Here is a 23,104-nt window from a genome sequence, read left to right on the forward strand (position 1 = left end):
CATCATTATATATACGCTCTCGCAGGCTGGCCGGATGATGGCAGTCCTTTCAAGTTTCATGGAATGCACGCGATGTGCCGGAATAGGCTGAACAACTGGTTTCACAACATGTTCTACTGTCAACGCCTGCAACGGTGACAAGTTGCCCGAAAATGAATTCCAGCAAATGGTACAACAAAGAAATAATACACCTTCCTCTTCCCATAACAACTCAACAACCAGATTCTCCACATCTCTCATCACTGACGAAGGATATTGTGCAATCAAAGCGTTTGTCTCCGTCTTCCTCTCAGCAGCATCACGTACATGTAAGCAGTGCTTTTAGTGCTAAAGAGACAATTAACCCCAAAAATCAGAAACACACATGTTTCCTCTCACCTGTGTGCTATTTATCAATCTAGATTGTTTTGGTGCGAGTTGCCCAGTGTTGTAGAAACTGTCCGTAGAGATGTCTGCCTTCTCTCCGACATAAAGGAACAACATGACACTCTGCTCACAACAAGAACTGTGGAATATCTCAGGAACGGGTCACGATGTCTGCACAGACACTTTGCTGTTGACTTTTCCAAATGTAAGCTGTGTGTCCTCTATTCCCATCGTATTGGAAAGAAGGCCGACATCTCTGCAGCCGATATCTCCAACTCTCTGTAACTCACACCAAACCATCTACACCACAGACTGTTTGTAGGAAGTGGACGTAGTCATTGTTACGTCTCTCATTGGTTTGTGGACTGCGGTGTTGAATCTCAGATTTCGCCATTTTGGCCGTCGCCATCTTGGTTTTTTGCAGCCAATGAACAGGAAGTGACAATATTTGGACTGAGGAGTGACGTAGAGACGCCGTATACGTCTCTGGTAGAGACCTGTCAATCAGCGTGTAGCCCCGCCCTAAAGCATCCCCTGCTTTATGGTCTGTGTGACTCTAAATGGACCATAATGTACTAAATGAACATCATGCTGTATTGAAGAAGACTTGAAACTAGAGATTGAGACATAAACTCATGTTTACAATGTTTACTGAGGTAATAAATCAAGAGAGAAGTAGAGTCATTTTCTCATAGACTTCTATACAACCAGAGGAGGCGCCCCCTGGTGGACATGCAGCTTTAAGGCTCCTTAGAACCGGAGGTTGCCGTCTGATCTACACTAATACATTTATTTTATTTTTGATTTGGGGTGAACTGTCCCTTTAAGTTGCAGCAGTCCCTTTAAACAGTAACTGTGGTCAGGACTGTGTTGGTGAAGCATCTACTGGCAGTAACTGGTCGTGTTGCTGACACATTGCCTTCGTATGATGGTATTGCTGGTGTTTCATCTCGTATCTCATCCACACACTTGGTCTGTGTTTCTGTGGAACGCTGTGATATTGTGCTCCCTGAAGAAGCTCTCACTTTAGAGATTGTTTTTTTCTCCAGCGTGTGATCGTCATCGATGTGTGTTTACAGTGTTTCTGAATGAATCAGTTTCATCTCTGTGTTGGTTTGAAAGCGCAGCCCCACTCCTGTCCACCTGAAGGCCTCACTGAAAATGCTTTTACAACGAATCACATGGTCACATGGTCACATTGTTCTGTTCATCACATACGTAACACATTTGATGGCAGGTTTTAAATCATGCACTGTCATGATTAATATGTTTCTAAACTCACTAAATCAACTGAAAACTAAAACTGAATCTTGTCCCATTAAAGCTTGTTTAAGTAACCAATGTTTGGTCTGAACCTGCAAACTCCAACCCACAACCCCTCAACAGGCGCATCTCAGAGGGCAAGGTGATGGTTCCTGGCTTTGCTCTCTTATACGTGTATAGTTTGAATGTTTACGCTATTTTGTGAGGACGGTTTGGTAACTTAATAAGAATTTGGTCACAAAAAATATGCATATTATTGTCTACATATCTATAGGATCTTTGTTTTTTTTTAATCCTTCATCTTCAAACTCACGTACTCGCGTTGACAATATCTGTGCACAGACCAACACCTGTGACAAAGTACACTCCAAACCTCCTGTGTGGTAGTGACATCACAGCAGGCGTGTCCAGGACCACATGTCGCCTCGATGCCTCACAGAATGTGCCGTTGGTGTGTGCATGTATGTGAATGTGCCATAAGCATGCTCCACCAGTGCACACACACACACACGCACGCACACACACACACACACACACACACACACACACACACACACACACACACACACACACACACACACACACAGATGTTTTGTTCTTTGAGTGATTGTTTGATGTTTAGCATATTTTGAAAATATCACACCCAGTGTTCCACTGAGAGACCTTACCAGGAATGTTTGTCATATTTTACTTTTAAGCTGTTTACTCTGAACGTCTGCTGCAAATCAACTGCTGGGCCTGTTTTTCTGTCACGGATAAGAAGTAGTGTCACTGCACCTCTAACTAAGTACATTTACTGTGCTGAAGTACATTTTCAACTTCTTATTCTGTATTTAAGCAGCGCAGTATTATGCTACTATACTACACTCCATGTTAGAGGAAAATATTGTTCTTTTTACTCCACAATCTGACATCTGGAGTTACTTTACAGATTAAGATTTTAAAAACAAAACATATGATGAATTTAGAAAATATGATGCTGTGCTACAGATTAAACTATGCAGCAGTATGTGATTAAAATATTCGTATATACAGTATACATATACTGTATATGTATATATATATATACACACTGTCACACCCACTGTGACAGTGTGTATATATATATGTATATATATATACACACTGTCACACCCACTGTGACAGTTCATGACATACTTTCAGGTTGGTCTTCCCGTAAGTCTTGGGCTGTCAGTGATCTTTAGGACATTCTTGCTCGTCACATTCTTTTCATATACATGTCACCATGTAGTCTGTACTGACTGCAATGTCAACGGGTTCATATGCTTCGTGTTGACTTATTTGGAAGTTCCGTTCGTGATGTCTGTGACGTGTAAATCACATTTAATTTCCTTCATTGTATTGTTCATGAGTTTACATTTGGGCCACCAGAGATGTGCTGAATGCAAGAGCTTAAGAATGTTCGTGTCTCTCCCTGAACTTAACACAATGATCATCCAAACACATCAAACTGCAGTTCGTGTGTGAGTAGATAAACTATGCTTTCAAACAAGAAACTTTACGTGTAAATGTATCATGAATTATATCACAATATGTAAGTCATTCAGAGTTCAATAACAACGCCATTCTTGTTTTTGCATGTATTACATCATGTAGTCTTTACTGACTGCAATGTCAACATTCATATGCGTTCATATGCTTCGTGTTGAGTTATTTTGAAGTAAAAAATATATATACTCCACTATGCTGCTGTAATCCTGTAAATGTCCCCACTGCAGGACTAATAAAGGATTATTTTATCTCAATAAAACTGACTTTGTTGCTCGTTGTTCATTGGCTTATGTGTGTCACGCCTCCTGAAGGTTTTCCTCTTTTCCCATTGGTTGTTACAGACGTCCATCACCTGTGCGTCGACCAGGGAAAAATAAAAAAGATAGGTTTCACGTGCAAACTGTCAAGCGAGCCGATGGCAGCGATACAAATCTTCCAGCTACACTGTGTGAGTTCATCATTTGTAACGTTATGGAAACACCATCATCACAATCGGTAACATGAAATAAGCGCACAGACATTTGGTACTTTACTTTAAAACGCGGACAAATGGCAGTGGCAGTAGTTAGCTAGCTGAATGCTAACATTAGCTAGCTGAATGCTAACGTTAGCTAAATGTGTTGTACACTACTAAAAATGACCGAGAGCTAACGACAGATAACAGTCCAGATATGTTTATTATACATTATTATTATCACAATTAATTGTTTAAAATAGTGTGGTTGACGTTTCAAAAATCGGGTCGTTTTCTACCCTCTATTTGCTATTTTTTTGTGAATATGTTTTATTGATTTTCACAGGTTTTATCCCAATTAATGCAATTTCAGACTGCAATTTAAAACCTCATTCCCGACCCTACCCACCCTACCACCCACCCAGCTACCCACTGTAGGGTTACAGGCTGCAGAGCTTATACATGCAGGTGAACTCCGGTACATTCAGGTGACGGAGATAAAGACATAAGAAAATAAATAAGAGAGAGAGAGTAAAACTAAGGAGTAAACCAAGAGAATAGTAGAGAATTACTAAGAAAAATCTGGAAAGTCACAAAATAATTTAATAAAGATAGGGGATCCACATTGGTCTTGTAAGGAGTCGTAGAAGTCTAGAAAAGATCTCCATACTGTACTAAAGGTTTGGGAGGACCCTTTGAGTGGATATTGAAGACCTCACTGGTGAGCTATGGCCCCTCTGGTAGTTAAGCAGGTGTAATGGAAGAGATTAACTGTTACGCTCAAGCTCTGAAACACTAATCCACTTAGGCGTGGAAAGAGTTTATGTTAAATCAGTGAGAATACGTGTGTGTACCAGGCAACAGTGAAACATTTCTAATGTTTAGCAGCCACAGACCTCTGTTTTCTTATTTCCATTGCCTTAAATGGATGCGACCAACATCAAGGCACGATACTTTAGTGTTAACTGTGTTCAAATGGAAAGATAACGTCTTCACAATACGTTTATTAAATGCAACTGTGACCGTCTTCTCAAGTCGTCTTTCACCCGCTGAGTGTCTCTTTTCCCCAAGAACATTTATTCGGTGGAAGACAGCGGTAGGCTTAACCACTCGACCAACCACTTAACCGGCAGCGATGCACATATGTTCATAAGTCCGTCAGTGAATTGTTTTCGCAATAAACCCACAATTTTCCAAAGTTCCTAAGTTGACGTATTAAATAAGACAATGAGAGAAAACAGAAAACCCAAACATTTGAATCTTCTGATATTTGTTTTTACTTAAAAAACTACTTTGAACGAGTACTCTATTATCAGAATAGTTGCCGATGAATTTTCTGCTGACTGACTTCATGGACTTAACGCTCTCAGTGAACATGCTACATTCATGCTGAACTATTATTTGTGAATCCCAGGAAGGTTAGCTGAGTGCTTTAGGTCACAGGGACCTGCAACTAAACCTGTGGAGGGAACTTGGTCTTTTTTGCAGTCTCGTTTGTGTTTCCTCAGCTGGAGATCCCCATGGCTTTTGGACAGTAATGTGTTTGTTTATCTCGTTTCGACCCCTTCTAGGCTGCTTATGCGAATAACTGTATTTTCCACTGACCCGTGAGTAATAAGACTCCTTCAGATGGGTGTCTTATAGCGTGCCAGGGAGTAACGAGTATGCCGGTCCTCATGGTCTCCATGACTGGCTAATGTTTAGTGGTGATGGAGATGCAGATCAGAGACGACGCCCCTGCTGTCTGTGCAGCAGCAGACTGCAGCGTCGGCATTAAATGTGTAACAGTAGAGCAAGTCCTGGAGGTAATTATTGCTCAAGCACACTGCCATTACTGCTCAAAAGTGATGGGATAATAAGTGGGATTCAAAGTGCCACACTTTGTATTTCTTTTTTTTTGTTTGAAAACCAAAAGTCACCCACACAGCTGGGCATAACGAGACCGCCAGACGTATTTATCTAGACTTAATGGGTTTTATGAAGATGCTTAAATCTTAACTCTGATGCTGAAGTCTTAACTCTTCAGTCTGAACTTATGTTCAGTTTGATTTTTTCCCCGCTTGGTTTTTTGTTCAGTTTATCCAAATAATGTCTGTTTGGAAATTAGCTGCAACATTTTCAGAGATTCTTTTACTCACTTACGTGTGAACAGTCAGCTGGTGAAATCCTACTTAGTTGTTCATTTTGTAGGCTTTGTGCAGTACATACTGAGTATGAAGTACGTTGTACACACCACGAGGCCAAACCCTATTAATAATGTTGTGAATGTTTTGTTTCTCGTGTAGGACGTACAAATGGAGGACAGGACTGTCCCCAGATAATCGGTGCTGAAGACTTTTGAGAAACTCATATGAGATGTGAAGATTGAGTGACTTGAATAACGGCGTCATCACAAAGGACTGAACCATCGCCATCGTTTCACACGTGACCTCTCTCCGCCTCACAAACGCACACCGTCGTCCACCCATCTCTGCTCTGCAGCCCAGGCAGAGTGGACCCGTCGCTGTCCCTCAGGCCTCGCACCCTCGTATCGGCTGTGTTGGTGTACGATGGCGCGGTGGGACGCTGAGGGCCGCCGCGGGGGACTGTGATGTCAGAGCCCAACAGCCCGGGCGAGAGCCGGCGTGGCGCTCCCAGATTCTTCGTGGGCTGCGAGGACGATGAGAGCGAGGCCCTGGAAGACAGCATGAGGACAGATATGGACCTGTATGAGGACGACGAAGACACGGACTCGGTGAGACGTCAAACTACACTACTTCTCTACTTTAAAATGTTCGGTGCGAGCTTCAGATAATCAGTGAGTAATGGATAATCAGATGCCCTTAAGTTACCAGGTCAGAGGTCTTTTTTTGTGCCGAGATCTAGAAACAGATCCGTGTGGTTTTGCCTGCGGCCATTCACTGACAGCGCTCTTCGAACATGGCCTTACTCTCTGTGGCCTTACTTTTCACTGCAAAATAAACTTTACGTGCTGTAAATATTAAGCTATTCACATCATTACAACCTCTCTGCTCTGTGTTCAGCAGCCTGAAGTTCAGTCAAATTTCTCAGATTTATTTTTGTGTCACGTGACTGTTGGTCTCATTAATCAATCATGGCTTCACCGTTGCTCTGATGAGCTCAGAATTTAATATTTTTTACAAGATCTGGTTGAAGGAAACTGTTTATTTGGGGCAAAATGTTAAATGAGACACGTAGAATACACTGTTTTTGATGAAATGTCACCATTTTTATCTTAGTTTCGGGTGCGTTTTCTGACGGAAGCGTTCGTCACACACGATGTGTTTTAAGGACCTTCGGAAAGATGAAAATCTGACAATTATCACCATTGTTACAGCTTCTGGCTGTGATGCACAGTGTAGTGTTGGTGATTGTTTAAAGAAAACGTGCTTTTCCATCCTGCCGGTTCAGAGAGTTAAGGACGATGGTTGGGGCTTTAATTTAATTTGACTCTCTCTGTCTTAGAAGAGGAGACACTACAGACATCTATTACTGTCAGTCCTTCAGTGTGAGGTTTTCTGGGAGATTTAAGGGACAAAGCTGCTGTTGTCTCTCTTGCTTCCTCGGACAGATTGTTGAATTGTTGTCCCCTCTCTCTCTCTCGCTCCCCCTTTGTTCAGCCCCCGGAGCGACAGATCGTGGTGGGCATCTGCTGCATGATGAAGAAGTCCAAATCCAAGCCGATGACCCAGATCCTGGAGAGGCTGTGCAAGTTTGAGTTCATCACCGTGGTCATCTTCCCAGAGGACGCCATCCTCAACGAGCCCGTGGACAAATGGCCTCTGTGTGACTGCCTCATCTCCTTCCACTCCAAGGGTACAACACACACACACACATCACACGCGTCTTCATTTATCACACGCGAACCTTGTTTGATGTGTGTTAGACAAAGGTGACCTCTATGTCCGAAGGCATCATGTTTTTGTTTCTGTCTGCCTCATTCCTGTCATGAACATATAACCGCGTGGCAGGTCGTTGTTGTTGTTGTGTTTTGCCGTGACTGGGCGACGCTGCTGTCTGTGTAGCGTATGTATGTATGTATGTATGTATGTATGTATGTATGTATGTATGTATGTATGTATGTATGTATGTATGTATGTATGTATGTATGTATGTATGTATGTATGCTGTCTGTCTTGTAATGCAATGTCAGCATTATGTTGAGTCCAACAGTCATTCTGTCTCTCGACGTGAGTCTAGTCCACAGTATGTCAAGTGTTTGTGTCTCAGCAGCCGTAACTCTGAACTCCTCTTCCCCACTTGTTATTCACATCCTGTTGTCCATGAGCTTTATTTATTGATTCGTCTCTCCGCATGTCCACCAGGCTTCCCGCTGGATAAGGCCGTGAGCTATGCCAAGCTGAGAAACCCTCTGCTCCTCAATGACCTGAACATGCAGTACTACATACAGGACAGGTACTGAGATGTACTCTTTAGCTCTACGTTTACAATATTGGTTAAGTTTGAGCATATACAAACAACCACAGTGTATTCCTATGTTATTTGATGTATTTGTTGAACAGGAGAGAGGTGTATCGCATCCTGCAGGAGGAAGGGATTGATTTACCGCGCTACGCTGTGCTGAACCGCGACCCGGACAACCCAGACGGTCAGTCTGCCGCCTCATTAATGCTCTTCCATAAGTCATTGATTCAGTGAACATCACATGGGAAAACGCAGTCGATAGCTGACTATATTACTCGACAAAACGTTCCTCCGAAAAACAGCTCCAGTCCAGGCAGCATCCTGAGGCCGTTATTCAAAATATAGTATCAAACATGACGCAGTCGCCAGTGTGCCATGCTTAAAGGGATGGTTTGGGTTGTTGGAAGTGTGGTTGTATGAGGTACTTTTCCATATTCAGTGTATTACCTACTGAAGGTGGCGGTTGGCGCACCACCCCAGTTTGGAGAAACAGACGGGAGTACCATCATAGGAGCTGGGCTTTGTACTTCCGGTTTCCTTTGTGTGGAAGTCGATGGGTTTTATTCATGGGTTTTGGTTCGATGTCTGAAGTAAGGTCTGTGTTTAACTTTCCGTTAAAGTGTAAGCAGACATGTCACAGAATATTTTCACCTCTTTACCTTTCTGTCAGACAGATGCCAGACTCCATTCACAAAACCGGTCATTTCACCTCATAGAACAGAGAGTTGCTGGTCTCCCACTGCCTTTATTTGTTACTCTGTTTGTGTTATTCTGTTAGATTCAAACACTCATCTGTCTGCGTTTAAAGGGATAATAAGAAAAGGGGGCTTGCTGGCTGACAGAAGCATCTTCTCTGTGTGCCTCTAGAGTGTAACCTGGTGGAAGGAGAGGATCACGTGGAGGTGAACGGAGAGGTGTTCCAGAAACCTTTCGTTGAGAAGCCCGTCTGCGCTGAGGACCACAACGTCTACATCTACTACCCCACCTCTGCTGGTGGAGGCAGCCAGCGGCTCTTCAGAAAGGTCCTTGTTTAGAGTCGCTAGATCCCACGCTACATCCTAAAACCTGTCCCGTGTACATCAGACTACAACAACCACGCTATTATTACTTCACCGTTAATGACCGGCCGCTCTCGGTTACAGAAGACAGATTGTTTAAAGAACCTTCTTTTCACTGCTGTCGTGGGTTTTTGGGGTTCAGAGGATGAATGCAGTAACCTGCACCACTTGATAGCTTGTCCTGTAATGGTCCACGAGTCTGTTGCTCTGCCAGAGAAAGCACATTATCATAAATCAGACACACTGTTGTCAAACACGGAGCCGCAGCCTTTATTTCAGGAATGCACCGTTGCACTGGATGGTTTTTCACTCGCTGTGTGATTCGTGTAGATCGGCAGCCGGAGCAGCGTGTACTCACCGGAGACCACCGTGAGGAAGACGGGCTCTTACATCTATGAAGAGTTCATGCCCACAGACGGCACGGATGTCAAGGTAGAGTGTGGACTCTGTATATGTAGTAAAATAAATAAATGTGTGTGTGAAGAGTAGATTTCTAAGACTAAAAGGTTTCTGAAGCATTTAAAAACCTCAGACGTGTTTAAAGTGCTCTGATTGTCGGTCTGAACTACGTGCAGTATAAACTGAGCTCAAGGGTCATCGTCAAAAGGATTTTGTGTAAATAAAACTTTGCAGTGGTGATACGGAACAGGAAAAAAGCACTTCACAGCTCTATTATTTTAATCAACAAGAATAGTGTAAGTCAGTTAAAGCTAGAATCAACGTTTGCATTGAGAGGGATTGAGGATGTCTGGTGGTGTGTCATGTGACCTCAGGTCTACACTGTGGGGCCCGACTACGCTCACGCTGAGGCTCGCAAGTCCCCGGCTCTGGACGGGAAGGTGGAGCGAGACAGCGAGGGGAAGGAGGTCCGCTACCCGGTCATGCTCTCCGCCATGGAGAAGCTGGTGGCCCGTAAGGTCTGCCTAGCGTTCAAGGTGAGGAGCAGGAGGAGGAGGAGGAGGAGGAGGAGGAGGCATCGCTTTGTCCCGCTGCTCTCTTTCCCTTCGTTGTGGACCATCGTTGCTGAATTTGTTTCCTCTCGCTGCAGCAAACTGTGTGTGGCTTCGACCTCCTCCGAGCTAATGGACACTCGTATGTGTGCGACGTCAACGGTTTCAGTTTCGTGAAGAACTCGATGAAGTACTACGACGACTGTGCCAAGATCCTCGGGTACCACGTTTACTTGTTTTTTTTGTCATTCCTGGTCCACTGGAACATTTTCTCCTGAGATTTCGATTTGATTTGAATTCGATTGATTCGAAACCTTTGAACTCATTGAGCTTGCTTTGTTTCATTCCTCGTTGGATTTCTCTTCGTCGGCTCCTCAGGAACATCGTGATGCGTGAGCTGGCTCCTCAGTTTCAGATTCCTTGGTCCATCCCGACGGAGGCGGAGGACATCCCCATTGTTCCCACTACTTCAGGGACCATGTAAGTCAGAACCGTTTACTGATGTTAAGTTGGCTTCAAATCAATGGTCCCTTAAAGGGATAGTGTGGTTTGTTTGAGGTGGGGTTGTTTGAGGTACTTATCCATCAATGGGAGCAAAGCAGTGTTCTGCTGTGGACTAAAACCGCCTTTCAGACGGGGAACAAGCGGGTATCTACACTCTCTTCAAAGAGTCAGCGATCTGTACCTCCCAGATCTCAGAGGTTGCTGGTCCACTTGTGGCATCGATCGGTTAGCTTGTTGGTGTAATTTGGTGAATTTTAACTATAGACGTATGTAAGAAGTGGACGTAGTTGATTTGTGGACGGATGTTTTGAAGCCTCGAGTTCGGTGATTTCGCCATCTTGGCTTTTTTGCATCTGATGAACAGAAGTTACCATATCTGGAATGTAGAGACGGCGTATACGTCTCTGGTAGAGACCTGTCAATCACTGTGTAGCCCCGCCCTAAAGCATCCCCTGCTTTATGGTCTGTGTGACTCTAAATGGACCATAATGTACTAAATGAACATCATGCTGTATTGAAGAAGAGATTGAGACCATAAACTCATGTTTACAATGTTTACTGAGGTAATAAATCAAGAGAGAAGTAGAGTCATTTTCTCACAGACTTCAGTTATTTATATACCATCAGATACCCTGTTGACATATCAGGAAGTCATGACACAATAGATGCCACCCAAGCCTAATCTTTACATTCAAATAGTTGTTTGCTGCTGTATTAATAATAACATCAGCTAACTTTCTCTTGCACTCTTCAGGATGGAGCTACGATGCGTCATCGCTGTCATCCGACACGGAGACAGAACGCCGAAACAGAAGATGAAGATGGAAGTCCGCAACCCCATGTAGGTGATCTCTGCTTTTACTGGCTGGCTGTAAAAAAAACGTTTGATTCATCTGACGTTTGTCTTCCATCAATCCAGGTTCTTTGATCTATTTGACAAATATGGAGGATACAAAACTGGGAAATTAAAGCTGAAGAAGCCCAAACAACTGCAGGTAACAATTAGTCAGACTGTCTGTCTCTCTGTCTGTCTCTCTGTCTCTCTGTCTGTCTGTCTCTCGCTCTGTCTGTCTCTCTGTCTGTCTGTCTCTCTGTCTCTCTGTCTGTCTCTCTGTCTCTCGTTCTGTCTCTCGCTCTGTCTGTCTCTCGCTCTGTCTGTCTCTCTGTCTCTCTGTCTGTCTCTCTGTCTCTCTGTCTGTCTCTCGCTGTCTCTCGCTCTCGTTCTCTCTCTCGCTCTGTCTGTCTGTCTGTCGCTCGCTCTGTCGCTCGCTGTGTCTGTCTGTCTGTCTGTCTGTCTGTCTGTCTGTCTCTCGCTCTCTCTCGCTCGCTCTGTCTCTCGCTCGCTGTGTCTGTCTGTCTGTCTGTCTGTCTGTCTGTCTGTCTGTCTGTCTGTCTCTCGCTCTCTCTCGCTCTCTCTCGCTCTGTCTGTCTGTCTGTCTGTCGCTCGCTCTGTCGCTCGCTGTGTCTGTCTGTCTGTCTGTCTGTCTGTCTGTCTGTCTCTCTGTCTGTCTGTCTGTGTGTGTGTGTGAGAGTGATCTCTGACAGCTTGTTCCTCTGAACTCAACAGGAGGTGCTGGACATCACGCGTCAGTTGTTGGCAGAACTAGGACAGCACAACGACTGTGAGATAGAAGAGAAGAAGTCCAAACTGGAGCAGCTGAAGACTGTTCTGGAAATGTGAGTGAAGTGACCTGGGTCTCTTTATTAACCACTCGTCGCCCCGTCTCATATTCATTGAAGTCATTACGTTGTTTTAAAACCATGATAGACTTTACATCCATACTGGTTTGATAGTGAAACTGTGCAAGAACTCCGATGTATGGTAAGCATGCTGTAACATTATCAGGTGGTCTGGTATTAGTTTGGGTACATGCATTGCCTCACTGTCTGGAGCTCGTCTTCTTGTACATTTTGGACAGAGTGTCCTGAGTTTGTCTTTGGGTTCGTCCCATGCTCGGGACAAATTCGTTTTTGAAAGGTCACCATCTGCCAAACACGACTGCAAGAGCCTTCGATGTTGATTCGGCTGCAGTGTGTCGCCTGTAAACAGCCTCCTACGCACAAGAAACATGAAGCCAATTGACTTTTACACGCCCAGATGGTAATGGCACGACTTCACTCATGTATTCTTTAAAACACGAGGTTCAGGTCAACTCTATCGGAAACTAGGTTTGCAGCAACGGTTCACAAACGCATCAATTATAGAAACAAAACATCAGAGTACAGATCAGACGAGGCAATGGTTCATAAAGTTAGAAACGTCAGCTGATCTCCGGTCCAGTGTTCATCTGATGAAGTTCAGACCACTGGCTCTGGATGAGGCGCGTAGGGAGAGGACGGGTCTGCCGTGAGATTTTGACGAGAACCCTTTGGTGGACACGGACCCTCAAGCTCTTTGTCCTTCCAGTGTTGCGGTCAAGACCACCTTGAGTTCCACACAGACTAAAATGTGGAATATTCAAACCTCTGACTCGCTTTACAAATTGATCTGAAAGATCCACATTCCCATAAACACGACAGAAAACTAATGAAGATTCATTCATTCACTATTTCATTGCCATACATTCTGTGTGTGTGTGTGTGTGAATTTGTCCTTTGTTGTCCTTCGTTGCTCCACTAGTAAACACCACATCGTTCGTCGTCTAATCCTCAGTTGTAACGGCCCCCATTTTGTTATCAGAGTTAAAAAATAAAAAAAGGAGACGTACAATCATGTTCATCCATAAACAGCTTTATCTTTTTATTGACTCCAGATTTGTTTTATTTTCTTGCCAATAAAAGGTACGGCCATTTCTCTGGGATCAACAGAAAAGTGCAACTAACTTACCTGCCCCATGGGCAGCCCAAAACCTCAAGTGAGGAAGAAGGTAGGAAGATATTAAGGCCTTCTCTGTTTCTTAATCTCTTACTATGAAGTAGTATGTTTCCAAGTTGGAGCTGGCCAACTGAAGCTACCGTTCGGATTGTGTGTGTTCAGACACGCGTAAGGAGGGTCCATCGCTGCTGCTGGTGCTGAAGTGGGGAGGAGAGCTGACGCCTGCTGGCAGAGTTCAGGCGGAGGAGCTGGGGAGAGCCTTCCGCTGCATGTACCCCGGGGGTCAAGGTGACACACACACACACACACACACACACACACACACACACACACACACACACACACACACACACACACACACACACACACACACACACACACACACACACACACACACACACACACACACACACACACACACACACACACACACACACACACACACACACACACACACACACACACACACACACACACACACACACACACACACACACACACACACACACACACACACACACACACACACACACACACACACACACACACACACACACACACACACACACACACACACACACACACACACACACACACACACACACACACACACACACACACACACACACACACACACACACACACACGTTTTGTTCTTTGAGTGATTGTTTGATGTTTAGCATATTTTGAAAATATCACACCCAGTGTTCCACTGAGAGACCTTACCAGGAATGTTTGTCATATTTTACTTTTAAGCTGTTTACTCTGAACGTCTGCTGCAAATCAACTGCTGGGCCTGTTTTTCTGTCACGGATAAGAAGTAGTGTCACTGCACCTCTAACTAAGTACATTTACTGTGCTGAAGTACATTTTCAACTTCTTATTCTGTATTTAAGCAGCGCAGTATTATGCTACTATACTACACTCCATGTTAGAGGAAAATATTGTTCTTTTTACTCCACAATCTGACTTCTGGAGTTACTTTACAGATTAAGATTTTAAAAACAAAACATATGATGAATTTAGAAAATATGATGCTGTGCTACAGATTAAACTATGCAGCAGTATGTGATTAAAATATTCGTATATACAGTATACATATACTGTATATGTGTATATATATATATATATGTGTATATATATATATATACACTGTCACACCCACTGACAGTTCATGACATACTTTCAGGTTGGTCTTCCCGTAAGTCTTGGGCTGTCAGTGATCTTTAGGACATTCTTGCTCGTCACATTCTTTTCACATACATGTCACCATGTAGTCTGTACTGACTGCAATGTCAACGAGGTGTAACGGTGTCGGACTGAAAAAACGATTCCGCGGTGGTGACATCTTATAACAAACTGTTGCTTGTTGCACACAAAGATGCAGCCGGTTTTTGAGTAACTTTGTAAACCAGCAGGGTCCTCGTCTGTTTCCACTGATCTTTGCAGGAGACTACGCCGGATTTCCAGGCTGCGGCTTGCTCCGGTTACACAGCACCTACAGACACGACCTGAAGATCTACGCGTCCGACGAAGGCAGAGTGCAGATGACGGCCGCGGCTTTCGCAAAGGTAGGCGGCTATTCTAACAGCTCCGTGCCAGAGAGAGACTTTCTGTTCTGCTGCCGTGTTTCATCGGTACGAACGAAAAGGATTCAACATCTGTTCAGTTGTTCTTTGAATTCAACATCTGTTCAGTTGTTCTTTGGATTCAACATCTGTTCAGTTCTTTGGATTCAACATCTGTTCAGTTCTTTGGATTCAACATCTGTTCATTGTTCTTTGGATTCAACATCTGTTCATTGTTCTTTGGATTCAACATCTGTTCATTGTTCTTTGGATTCAACATCTGTTCAGTTGTTCTTTGGATTCAACATCTGTTCAGTTGTTCTTTGGATTCAACATCTGTTCAGTTGTTCTTTGGATTCTACATCTGTTCAGTTGTTCTTTGGATTCTACATCTGTTCAGTTGTTCTTTGGATTCAACATCTGTTCAGTTGTTCTTTGAAGTTTGTTACAAGCAGCTACATATGTTAAACGCAGTTACAGGACGTTAATATTCATGTTTACAGAAATGTCCAGTGATAGAAAAATAAACCAGCTGGAGTCATCGTGTCAGTTAAATAGAGGGGAAACGGCGCCACCTGCAGACTCTCACATGACATTAATTAAACAGTAATGACAAAAAAAAAAAAGTTATATTTTACAGAAGCACGTCCATCCAGACGATGAATACTAGGTGCCGGACGGAAGAACGTGTAAAACACTCGATAATATATAATTAATAGACTCCGGTGACGTTTTCAAAGCGACCCTCTACGAGCTCGGTATGTTTTCCTTTCAGAGATCAGCGGCTTCGTTCGATGAGAGGACCGCCGAGTGATGTCCACCACTGTAAAATGAAACTAAAATGTGTTTATGTAGCGTAGAAATGACTCAATGTCAACAAGATCAGTCGTGTCACAAAAACATCAAGCTGTTGGGTTTCCTTTAGTCCCAGTACGACAGCTCACGCTAGCTGTCAGCTGTGTGACAGCCACACTGATGAGTTACATGCTGGCACAAACGAATCACAGATTTCACACCTGTGTGTGTGTGTGTGTGTGTGTGTGTGTGTGTGTGTGTGTGTGTAGGGTCTGCTGGCTCTGGAGGGCGAGCTGACACCCATCCTGGTGCAGATGGTGAAGAGCGCCAACATGAACGGGCTGCTGGACAACGACAGCGACTCGCTGAGCAGCTGCCAGCACCGCGTCAAGGCCCGACTCCACGAGATCCTGCAGAAGGACCGGGACTTCACCGACGAGGACTTCGACAGGGTGAGTAGAGGACTCAGCTTTAGTCTGCTCAGTGAGGCCCCGAGGAGGGTAGCAGGGGGGGGAATAATAAAATCACTTGCACAGTTTACAAAATACACAAACATGACGGAGATAAATAATATCGCAGAGCACGAAGAGGCAGAAAACCCCACTGGGCTTACACCGAAATAATGTTACACTTTCACAAATCTATAGAGAGCACAGCATCTGTATCCATAAGATGTGACAAAGATAAAGGATATATAATAACAACACATACCTGTGTTGGCTCCTAACCAATAGCAATGCTACACGACATCCACGCACACGATTTAAGAGCCATGGTGACCGAGCCTTTGAGGCGGTGGAATGCTCTGCCTGCGACTCTACGCGTTTGAGTAAAAACCCATGTCCTAGACCTGCTCCTGAAATGTGATTTATTGACCCTTTGGTCACATTGTGTTTTTTATGCTTTTAAATTTCTGCTCTGTTAAGCACTTTGTGATATTTTTTTTTTCTTCTTTTTTTTTTTTTTGACTGTGAGAAGTGCTCTAGAAATAAATTGTATTATTATTATATGACTGAAACAACACGGACACTAATAAACGGGGAAAGTACCGGTAACTACAAAACAGCAATGAAATGATATTTTAAGCGTCTTTTGTTAAAATTCGGAACACTTGTGTGCACCTCCTGTACAGCCGGTGTTTTTTTACACGGGAAGCACATGTGTTGGTTCATGATGAGCCAAGAGTCTGCTGCAGGAGTTTGAATCAGCCACAAATACAACTAAGACATCGGTCCGTAGTTCACGGGGAGGCGTGGGTCGAGATCAGCTTTTTTTTAACAAGCGGTTAAAAAGACACGAGACGGCAGCCACGGATTCTTCAGCTTGTCTGTGTTGAACTCGATCACATTGGCCTGGTAGCTCATTAAAAACTTGTTGTTTTTGGTTTAAAGTCCCTTTTTGTAAATGCGCCATGGAGGCACTCACCCCGTAACTCCACTGCTGAAAGTATTCTCAACATAGCGTTCTCTTGAACTGATATCGATTCTTTCAGGTGTCTACAGTACGTTCACAGCAGAACAGTTCTCCCGTCTGTTTCTATAAACTCATCGACTGTGGGCAGATACAGAACCTACAAATTCAAGTGTATTTTTTTGTAGTTCCCCACATTAATAGTTGGACTGAGATGATATGTACCGTAGACAGCGGGTTCCTATCTCCTTTGATCACTGAGCAGAAAGGATTGGCTCTCTTGAGCGAACTGTTTGCACATTAATGATATTTCTTCATGTGGCTCTGTTGGATCCAATGACAAAGGTTCAGCAGCCTTTTGAGCTCTTTGTGAAGTGAAAGCCGTCGGTATTCATTTGTTTTAAACATGGCTTTTTATTCAACACCTTTTTGTGCTTCTTCTTCTTCTGTCCGTGTGTGACAGCTGGCCCCAACCTGCAGTGCCTCTTTGGTGAATTCAATGAAGATAGTCCAGAACCCGGTGGCCACATGTGACCAGGTCTACGCCCTCATTCAGAGCCTCACCTCCCAGATCCGCACAAGGATGGAGGACCCCACGTCAGCCGGTGAGCGAGAAATCCTCTGTTGGCGTTTGGATGACTGCCTGGTGGTGTACAGCCCACATTACAGAGACATGTTTTGGTTTCATGTGCACAGGTTTGTGTCTACTTAAATATATGCAAATGTATTTGTGGCCCCAAAGCTTTGAAAAGAGACATTTTCTTTGCAGAATCAATATCATGATCCTCTACAATACTTGAACAAGCTTTGTTTCTCAGTACTACGTGCTCGGCTGGGCAATTCATCAAATTAGATTTTCACGACTACGACTTTGGCTTCCAGCGATTATGAAAACAAGATATTCATGATAAATGAGTTACAGCGACGCTTCCCCTTTTGTCTCGAGTTATAAATCCATCAGTGAACTATGTGTGACATCGCACACGCCACACGCAAATTTACAAAAATTCAGAGGTGCGCTTGCGGCGCCTACTCGCCCGTGAACACATTATGCTCTGGCGCTCGCGCCGGCTTCACTACGCCGAGTATAAACTAAGCGTTGGTGCTCAACGGGCCCGGCTCTCAGCACAACTGTCAACCGGCTGGACGTCGGGCCAGTGCGTCAGGGGTCTGCAGCGATATCGCCGTGTTCAATGAATGGATGATGTTTCCAAAGTCGATGATTAATCGTGTCAAACGATCTCGTCTCTCTCACCAGACCTGCAGCTGTACCACAGCGAGACTCTGGAGCTGATGCTGCAGCGCTGGTCCAAACTGGAGAGAGACTTCCGCATGAAGAACGGCCGCTACGACATCAGCAAAATACCGGACATCTACGACTGCGTGAAGTACGACGTCATCCACAACGCCACTCTGGGCCTGGAGGACACGCTGGAGCTGTTCAGACTGTCTCGAGCTGTGGCTGACATCGTCATCCCACAGGTGAGGAGGGGGAGGGGGGAGGAGGAGGGAGGAGGGAGGAGGAGGATGAGGGAGGAGGAGGGAGGGGGGAGGAAGTTCAGGTAGAGAGGAGACGGTTGTTACATCTGGTCGACTGCAAAGAAACATTTTTAAGGATAGTTTCCATCTTTTGTTTCAATATTCAAGATATAGAGAAGGAAAGCACAGTGGCTAGATAGTTATAGATACACTTACTTTAATTCTCTAAAGATTTGTTTTAATTAATATATTTTTCTTCTTTGTTTCAAGGAATATGGCATTAATAGAGTGGAGAAACTGGACATAGCATATGCCCACTGCCTCCCACTGGTGAGAAAGATCCAGCTGGACCTGCAGAGGACCCACGAGGACGAGTCCGTCAACAAACTGCACCCGCTGTGAGTAACTTGAAAGGCCGCTTCGATGGGAAGACGTGATGCAAAGTGTTTGGACTGACTGAATGTGGCTTCTTCTTCTTCAGGTACTCTCGAGGTGTGATGTCTCCGGGGCGCCACGTCAGGACACGGTTATATTTCACCAGTGAGAGTCACGTCCACTCCCTGCTCAGCATTTTCCGCTACGGAGGCTTGCTCGACGTAAGCGGTCGAGCATCAGTCCCACAGAACTGTCGATGTTTCCTCAGATGGGGGTTGAAGTTATTTTTTGTGTGTGTGTTTGCGACAGGAGGAGAAGGACCAGCAGTGGAAGCGTGCCATGGATTACCTCAATGCTGTCTCTGAACTCAACTACATGACTCAGATTGTCATCATGCTGTACGAGGACAACAATAAGGTAGCGTGTTTGTGTGTTTGTTGATGCGTCACATGGCCTCCATGACACTGTCTCATCCTGGTACCTCTCGTCTGTGTGTTTACATTTGTACATGTTTTTTTCCAATATATTTTAAAGTATAAACTTGTAACAGAGGCACCGTGCAAGTCCGTTAACGTTAGCTATGTAGCCCCGAGCTATCGGTAGACGAGCCGGCCACTGGGATGTACTCTGAGCAGCACGCACTGGAATGAATTACAATGTAATGAGTAAAACCAATCATCGTTTTAGATTAGATTTACCAGGTTAGCATCCAACAAAAAGCAGCAGTGCTGAGTAGTGTACATGTGTATAGAGGTGTGTAAATAAATAAACCTCTGCAGCAGGAGATTAGAAATAGTATTGGAACATTTAACATCTGTAACATCTCCGTTGTTCCCCCTAAAGGACATCTCCTCCGAGGAGCGCTTCCACGTAGAGCTTCACTTCAGCCCCGGAGTCAAAGGCGTCGAGGAAGAGGAGAACGCACCGACCGGCTTCGGCTTCAGGCCGGCTTCTGCAGAGGTAGCGCGGCAGGTAGAATCCCATCCCAGTGTTTCTCACTGTGTCGTCCAGCAGATTGCAGCATACGTATTCGCTCTCTCTCTCTGCTCGGACAGAAACAGACCGACCCCGGCAGCCTGGAGGACCTCTCGCGAGATGAGACCGACCGCGCCTTGCCGCTGTCTGAGCCAATCACCATTCAGAGGAAGTCCCCACTCATACGCAATCAAAAGACCGGATCCATGGAGGTAGGAAGAAGCAGACGAATACACCTAGTCATAGGAAGAAGCAGAGTCGCTGCACCAGACTCCAGGTCTGGGCCAGTAGTTCAGTTCAGGTCATTGACCACATTGACATCAAGATTTGAATGCCGCGCAGATTCTTCTTCATTCTGTTTCAACCAGACAGCAACCTCCTCGCCACATGCACCTGTAATAAAGTCGAGAAGCAGTTTGAGTGATGGTGAAGCCGTCTCGTCACCAAAATCATTTTCTTTTATTGTGGACTTGAAGAGTTTTGTTCATGAAAACACTAGAAAGCATCAAATCGAGTCTGTTTAGCTATTTGTTTATTTACTTTTATAAACAGAATATTTTATAGACCCAGAGCTTCTTCTTCTGTGGTTTTGGCCTCTCCCCTTGTCCGAGGGCATATTTTATTCTGCCAGCTAGTAGAGACTTGTGCATGATATCGAATACAGTGTGTGCGTGTGTGTTCACCAGGTTCTGTCGGAGATATCGTCCTCGAAGGTCGGCAGTTATCGCCTCTTCTCGTTGTGCTCACGTCAATCCCCCGAGATGAAACAGAGTGGATTAGGTAGGTGTCAGAATGCACAGTTTCCTCTGTAACTGTGTGTATAGAGACCTCATCACTGCCACTGCATTGCAGGAACAGCAGCTTTGGTCCAACATTACTTCCTGTCAGCTATCAAGGAATATACAAAAGAAGAACGGGTCACTACGTCATTGTGACAGCGGTCCAACTTTGCATTGGCTGCCGGACTTGGCAAGGCGGTTTTTCTGCTCTGACTTGAATTTCTTTCAACTTGAGACATTCAAGGCGCTGAGCAAGGTAAAAACCACAAAATAAAACTCGTCAGTCTCATCGAAAACAATCGCAAGAAGCCCTCGGCTGCTAGAACAGGCTCTGTCTGGTGAGTGCCGTATACATTTGTCTCCAGATCAAAGGAACTGACTGATGACACTAACGGTGGACACATTTCACACCTGTTTTGGGATGTAAATCAAAAAACGTTTTCCATTTGACAATATTCCAGTTTTGTAACTGTTGGTCCAGTTTGCAGGACTGAGAGTACCATCCTTCTGTAGTAACTTACTTTCTTATGGAGCACCTCCATTTGAATTTAGTTTTGATATCACCGCGCTGGTTTGTCTTTGTCTAGCAGATGAGCCAGAAGTCAACTGTGAAATTGTTTTGCACTCGTGTGAACTAAATGGATGTAAATCATCAGATATGTGTCCCGGTGCCGTGTTCAGGTACTCAACTGAGGCGTTGAAGTCTCTGCAGAGTTAAAGTCTTAACATTTCACTGCCTCCTCTTTCCCCGACAGTAGGCCTCGAATCATTTCCCCGGTCAACATTATCTCGATCGAGTTCCTCTGCAGACTGTTTGGTGTTTCGTTTGCTCTTATCAAGGTCTGTTCAGAGGGACGTGTGTTGCATTATATCGAGCACATATTCAGTGCTGCAGTCTCTGCTGTCCTAAGCCGTCAGAGATGCGCATCACGTGTTGGTGTCAGTCCCTCACAATTACAGAATCGCCACCTTGGTGAGGCGCCATTTTACGCTTCTGTTCATCCGTCTCGCAGAATGACAAAGTCCCCTCGTAGTCCGACCTAATTCTGTTGCTTTTTCCTTTATTTCCTCTTTCCATTCTCCTCTTCTGCGCTCTCTGTTTGGACAAAAAGCACTCTGGCAAATGTAGGAAATCAATCATTTAAGATGAAAAAATGTATACACTTAATAGTCCTGTTACATTATGTTGTCATTATGTCATCACCGATATCATTGTCATTTTAATACCATTTAAGTGTCACTGACATAACAATATAACCGCATAATAATGCAAATGCACATTTTCAAAGAACATTTCCCTTTTAATTCTATATTGAGACAAAAAATATGAACATCAACTAAATACATAAAAATAAGTAAAACCACACAACCAAAGTAAATAATATAATGGACTCTCGTGCTCTGGGAACAAAAATGGGCGAATTATATTGTGCCATAAGTTGATGACGTAAACATTTTTTTGAGGTCATATATCGTACGATAATTCAATAACGGAAAAATGATCTTGGTAATGTCTGTTTATCATATCAAAAGTCGATAATGTTACAATGATTGAGGTGATGTCCGTTTATCGTACGATAAGTCGATAATGTTACAGTGATTGAGGTGATGTCCGTTTATCGTACGATAAGTCGATAATGTTACAGTGATTGAGGTGATGTCCGTTTATCGTACGATAAGTCGATAATGTTACAATGATTGAGGTGATGTCCGTTTATCGTACGATAAGTCGATAATGTTACAGTGATTGAGGTGATGTCCGTTTATCGTACGATAAGTCGATAATGTTACAATGATTGAGGTGATGTCCGTTTATCGTACGATAAGTCGATAATGTTACAATGATTGAGGTGATGTCCGTTTATCGTACGATAAGTCGACAATGTTACAATGATTGAGGTGATGTCCGTTTATCGTACGATAAGTCGATAATGTTACAATGATTGAGGTGATGTCCGTTTATCGTACGATAAGTCGACAATGTTACAATGATTGAGGTGATGTCCGTTTATCGTACGATAAGTCGACAATGTTACAGTGATTGAGGTGATGTCCGTTTATCGTACGATAAGTCGATAATGTTACAATGATTGAGGTGATGTCCGTTTATCGTACGATAAGTCGATAATGTTACAATGATTGAGGTGATGTCCGTTTATCGTACGATAAGTCGACAATGTTACAATGATTGAGGTGATGTCCGTTTATCGTACGATAAGTCGATAATGTTACAATGATTGAGGTGATGTCCGTTTATCGTACGATAAGTCGACAATGTTACAATGATTGAGGTGATGTCCGTTTATCGTACGATAAGTCGACAATGTTACAGTGATTGAGGTGATGTCCGTTTATCGTACGATAAGTCGACAATGT

General features: G+C 44.0%; 1 protein-coding gene across 4 annotated transcripts in view; it reads left to right on the forward strand.

Annotated features, from left to right (window-relative positions):
* Window positions 1-3,507: 3,507 nt before the first annotated feature.
* ppip5k1a (diphosphoinositol pentakisphosphate kinase 1a) overlaps window positions 3,508-23,104 on the forward strand; it is a 32,932-nt gene continuing 13,335 nt past the window's right edge. For 2 of the 4 annotated variants that reach the window (XM_079291158.1, XM_079291160.1), the window contains exons 1-25: window positions 3,508-3,589; window positions 5,881-6,329; window positions 7,216-7,411; window positions 7,921-8,011; window positions 8,119-8,204; window positions 8,888-9,042; window positions 9,409-9,510; window positions 9,852-10,013; window positions 10,127-10,248; window positions 10,407-10,508; window positions 11,287-11,373; window positions 11,452-11,527; window positions 12,100-12,209; window positions 13,314-13,399; window positions 13,510-13,635; window positions 14,797-14,918; window positions 15,980-16,162; window positions 17,584-17,725; window positions 18,379-18,602; window positions 18,870-18,997; window positions 19,081-19,195; window positions 19,284-19,391; window positions 19,818-19,946; window positions 20,030-20,161; window positions 20,636-20,729. In XM_079291158.1, the coding sequence (XP_079147284.1) occupies window positions 6,186-6,329; window positions 7,216-7,411; window positions 7,921-8,011; window positions 8,119-8,204; window positions 8,888-9,042; window positions 9,409-9,510; window positions 9,852-10,013; window positions 10,127-10,248; window positions 10,407-10,508; window positions 11,287-11,373; window positions 11,452-11,527; window positions 12,100-12,209; window positions 13,314-13,399; window positions 13,510-13,635; window positions 14,797-14,918; window positions 15,980-16,162; window positions 17,584-17,725; window positions 18,379-18,602; window positions 18,870-18,997; window positions 19,081-19,195; window positions 19,284-19,391; window positions 19,818-19,946; window positions 20,030-20,161; window positions 20,636-20,729 (3,022 nt within the window). In that variant the 5' untranslated portion in view covers window positions 3,508-3,589; window positions 5,881-6,185. The remainder of the gene's footprint in view (window positions 3,590-5,880; window positions 6,330-7,215; window positions 7,412-7,920; window positions 8,012-8,118; window positions 8,205-8,887; window positions 9,043-9,408; window positions 9,511-9,851; window positions 10,014-10,126; window positions 10,249-10,406; window positions 10,509-11,286; window positions 11,374-11,451; window positions 11,528-12,099; window positions 12,210-13,313; window positions 13,400-13,509; window positions 13,636-14,796; window positions 14,919-15,979; window positions 16,163-17,583; window positions 17,726-18,378; window positions 18,603-18,869; window positions 18,998-19,080; window positions 19,196-19,283; window positions 19,392-19,817; window positions 19,947-20,029; window positions 20,162-20,635; window positions 20,730-23,104) is intronic. The other 2 variants (XM_079291159.1, XM_079291161.1) reach the window with 1 other exon arrangement.

This window comes from Melanostigma gelatinosum (assembly GCF_949748355.1).
Source record: "Melanostigma gelatinosum genome assembly, chromosome: 2".
Taxonomy (NCBI): Eukaryota; Metazoa; Chordata; class Actinopteri; order Perciformes; family Zoarcidae; genus Melanostigma; species Melanostigma gelatinosum.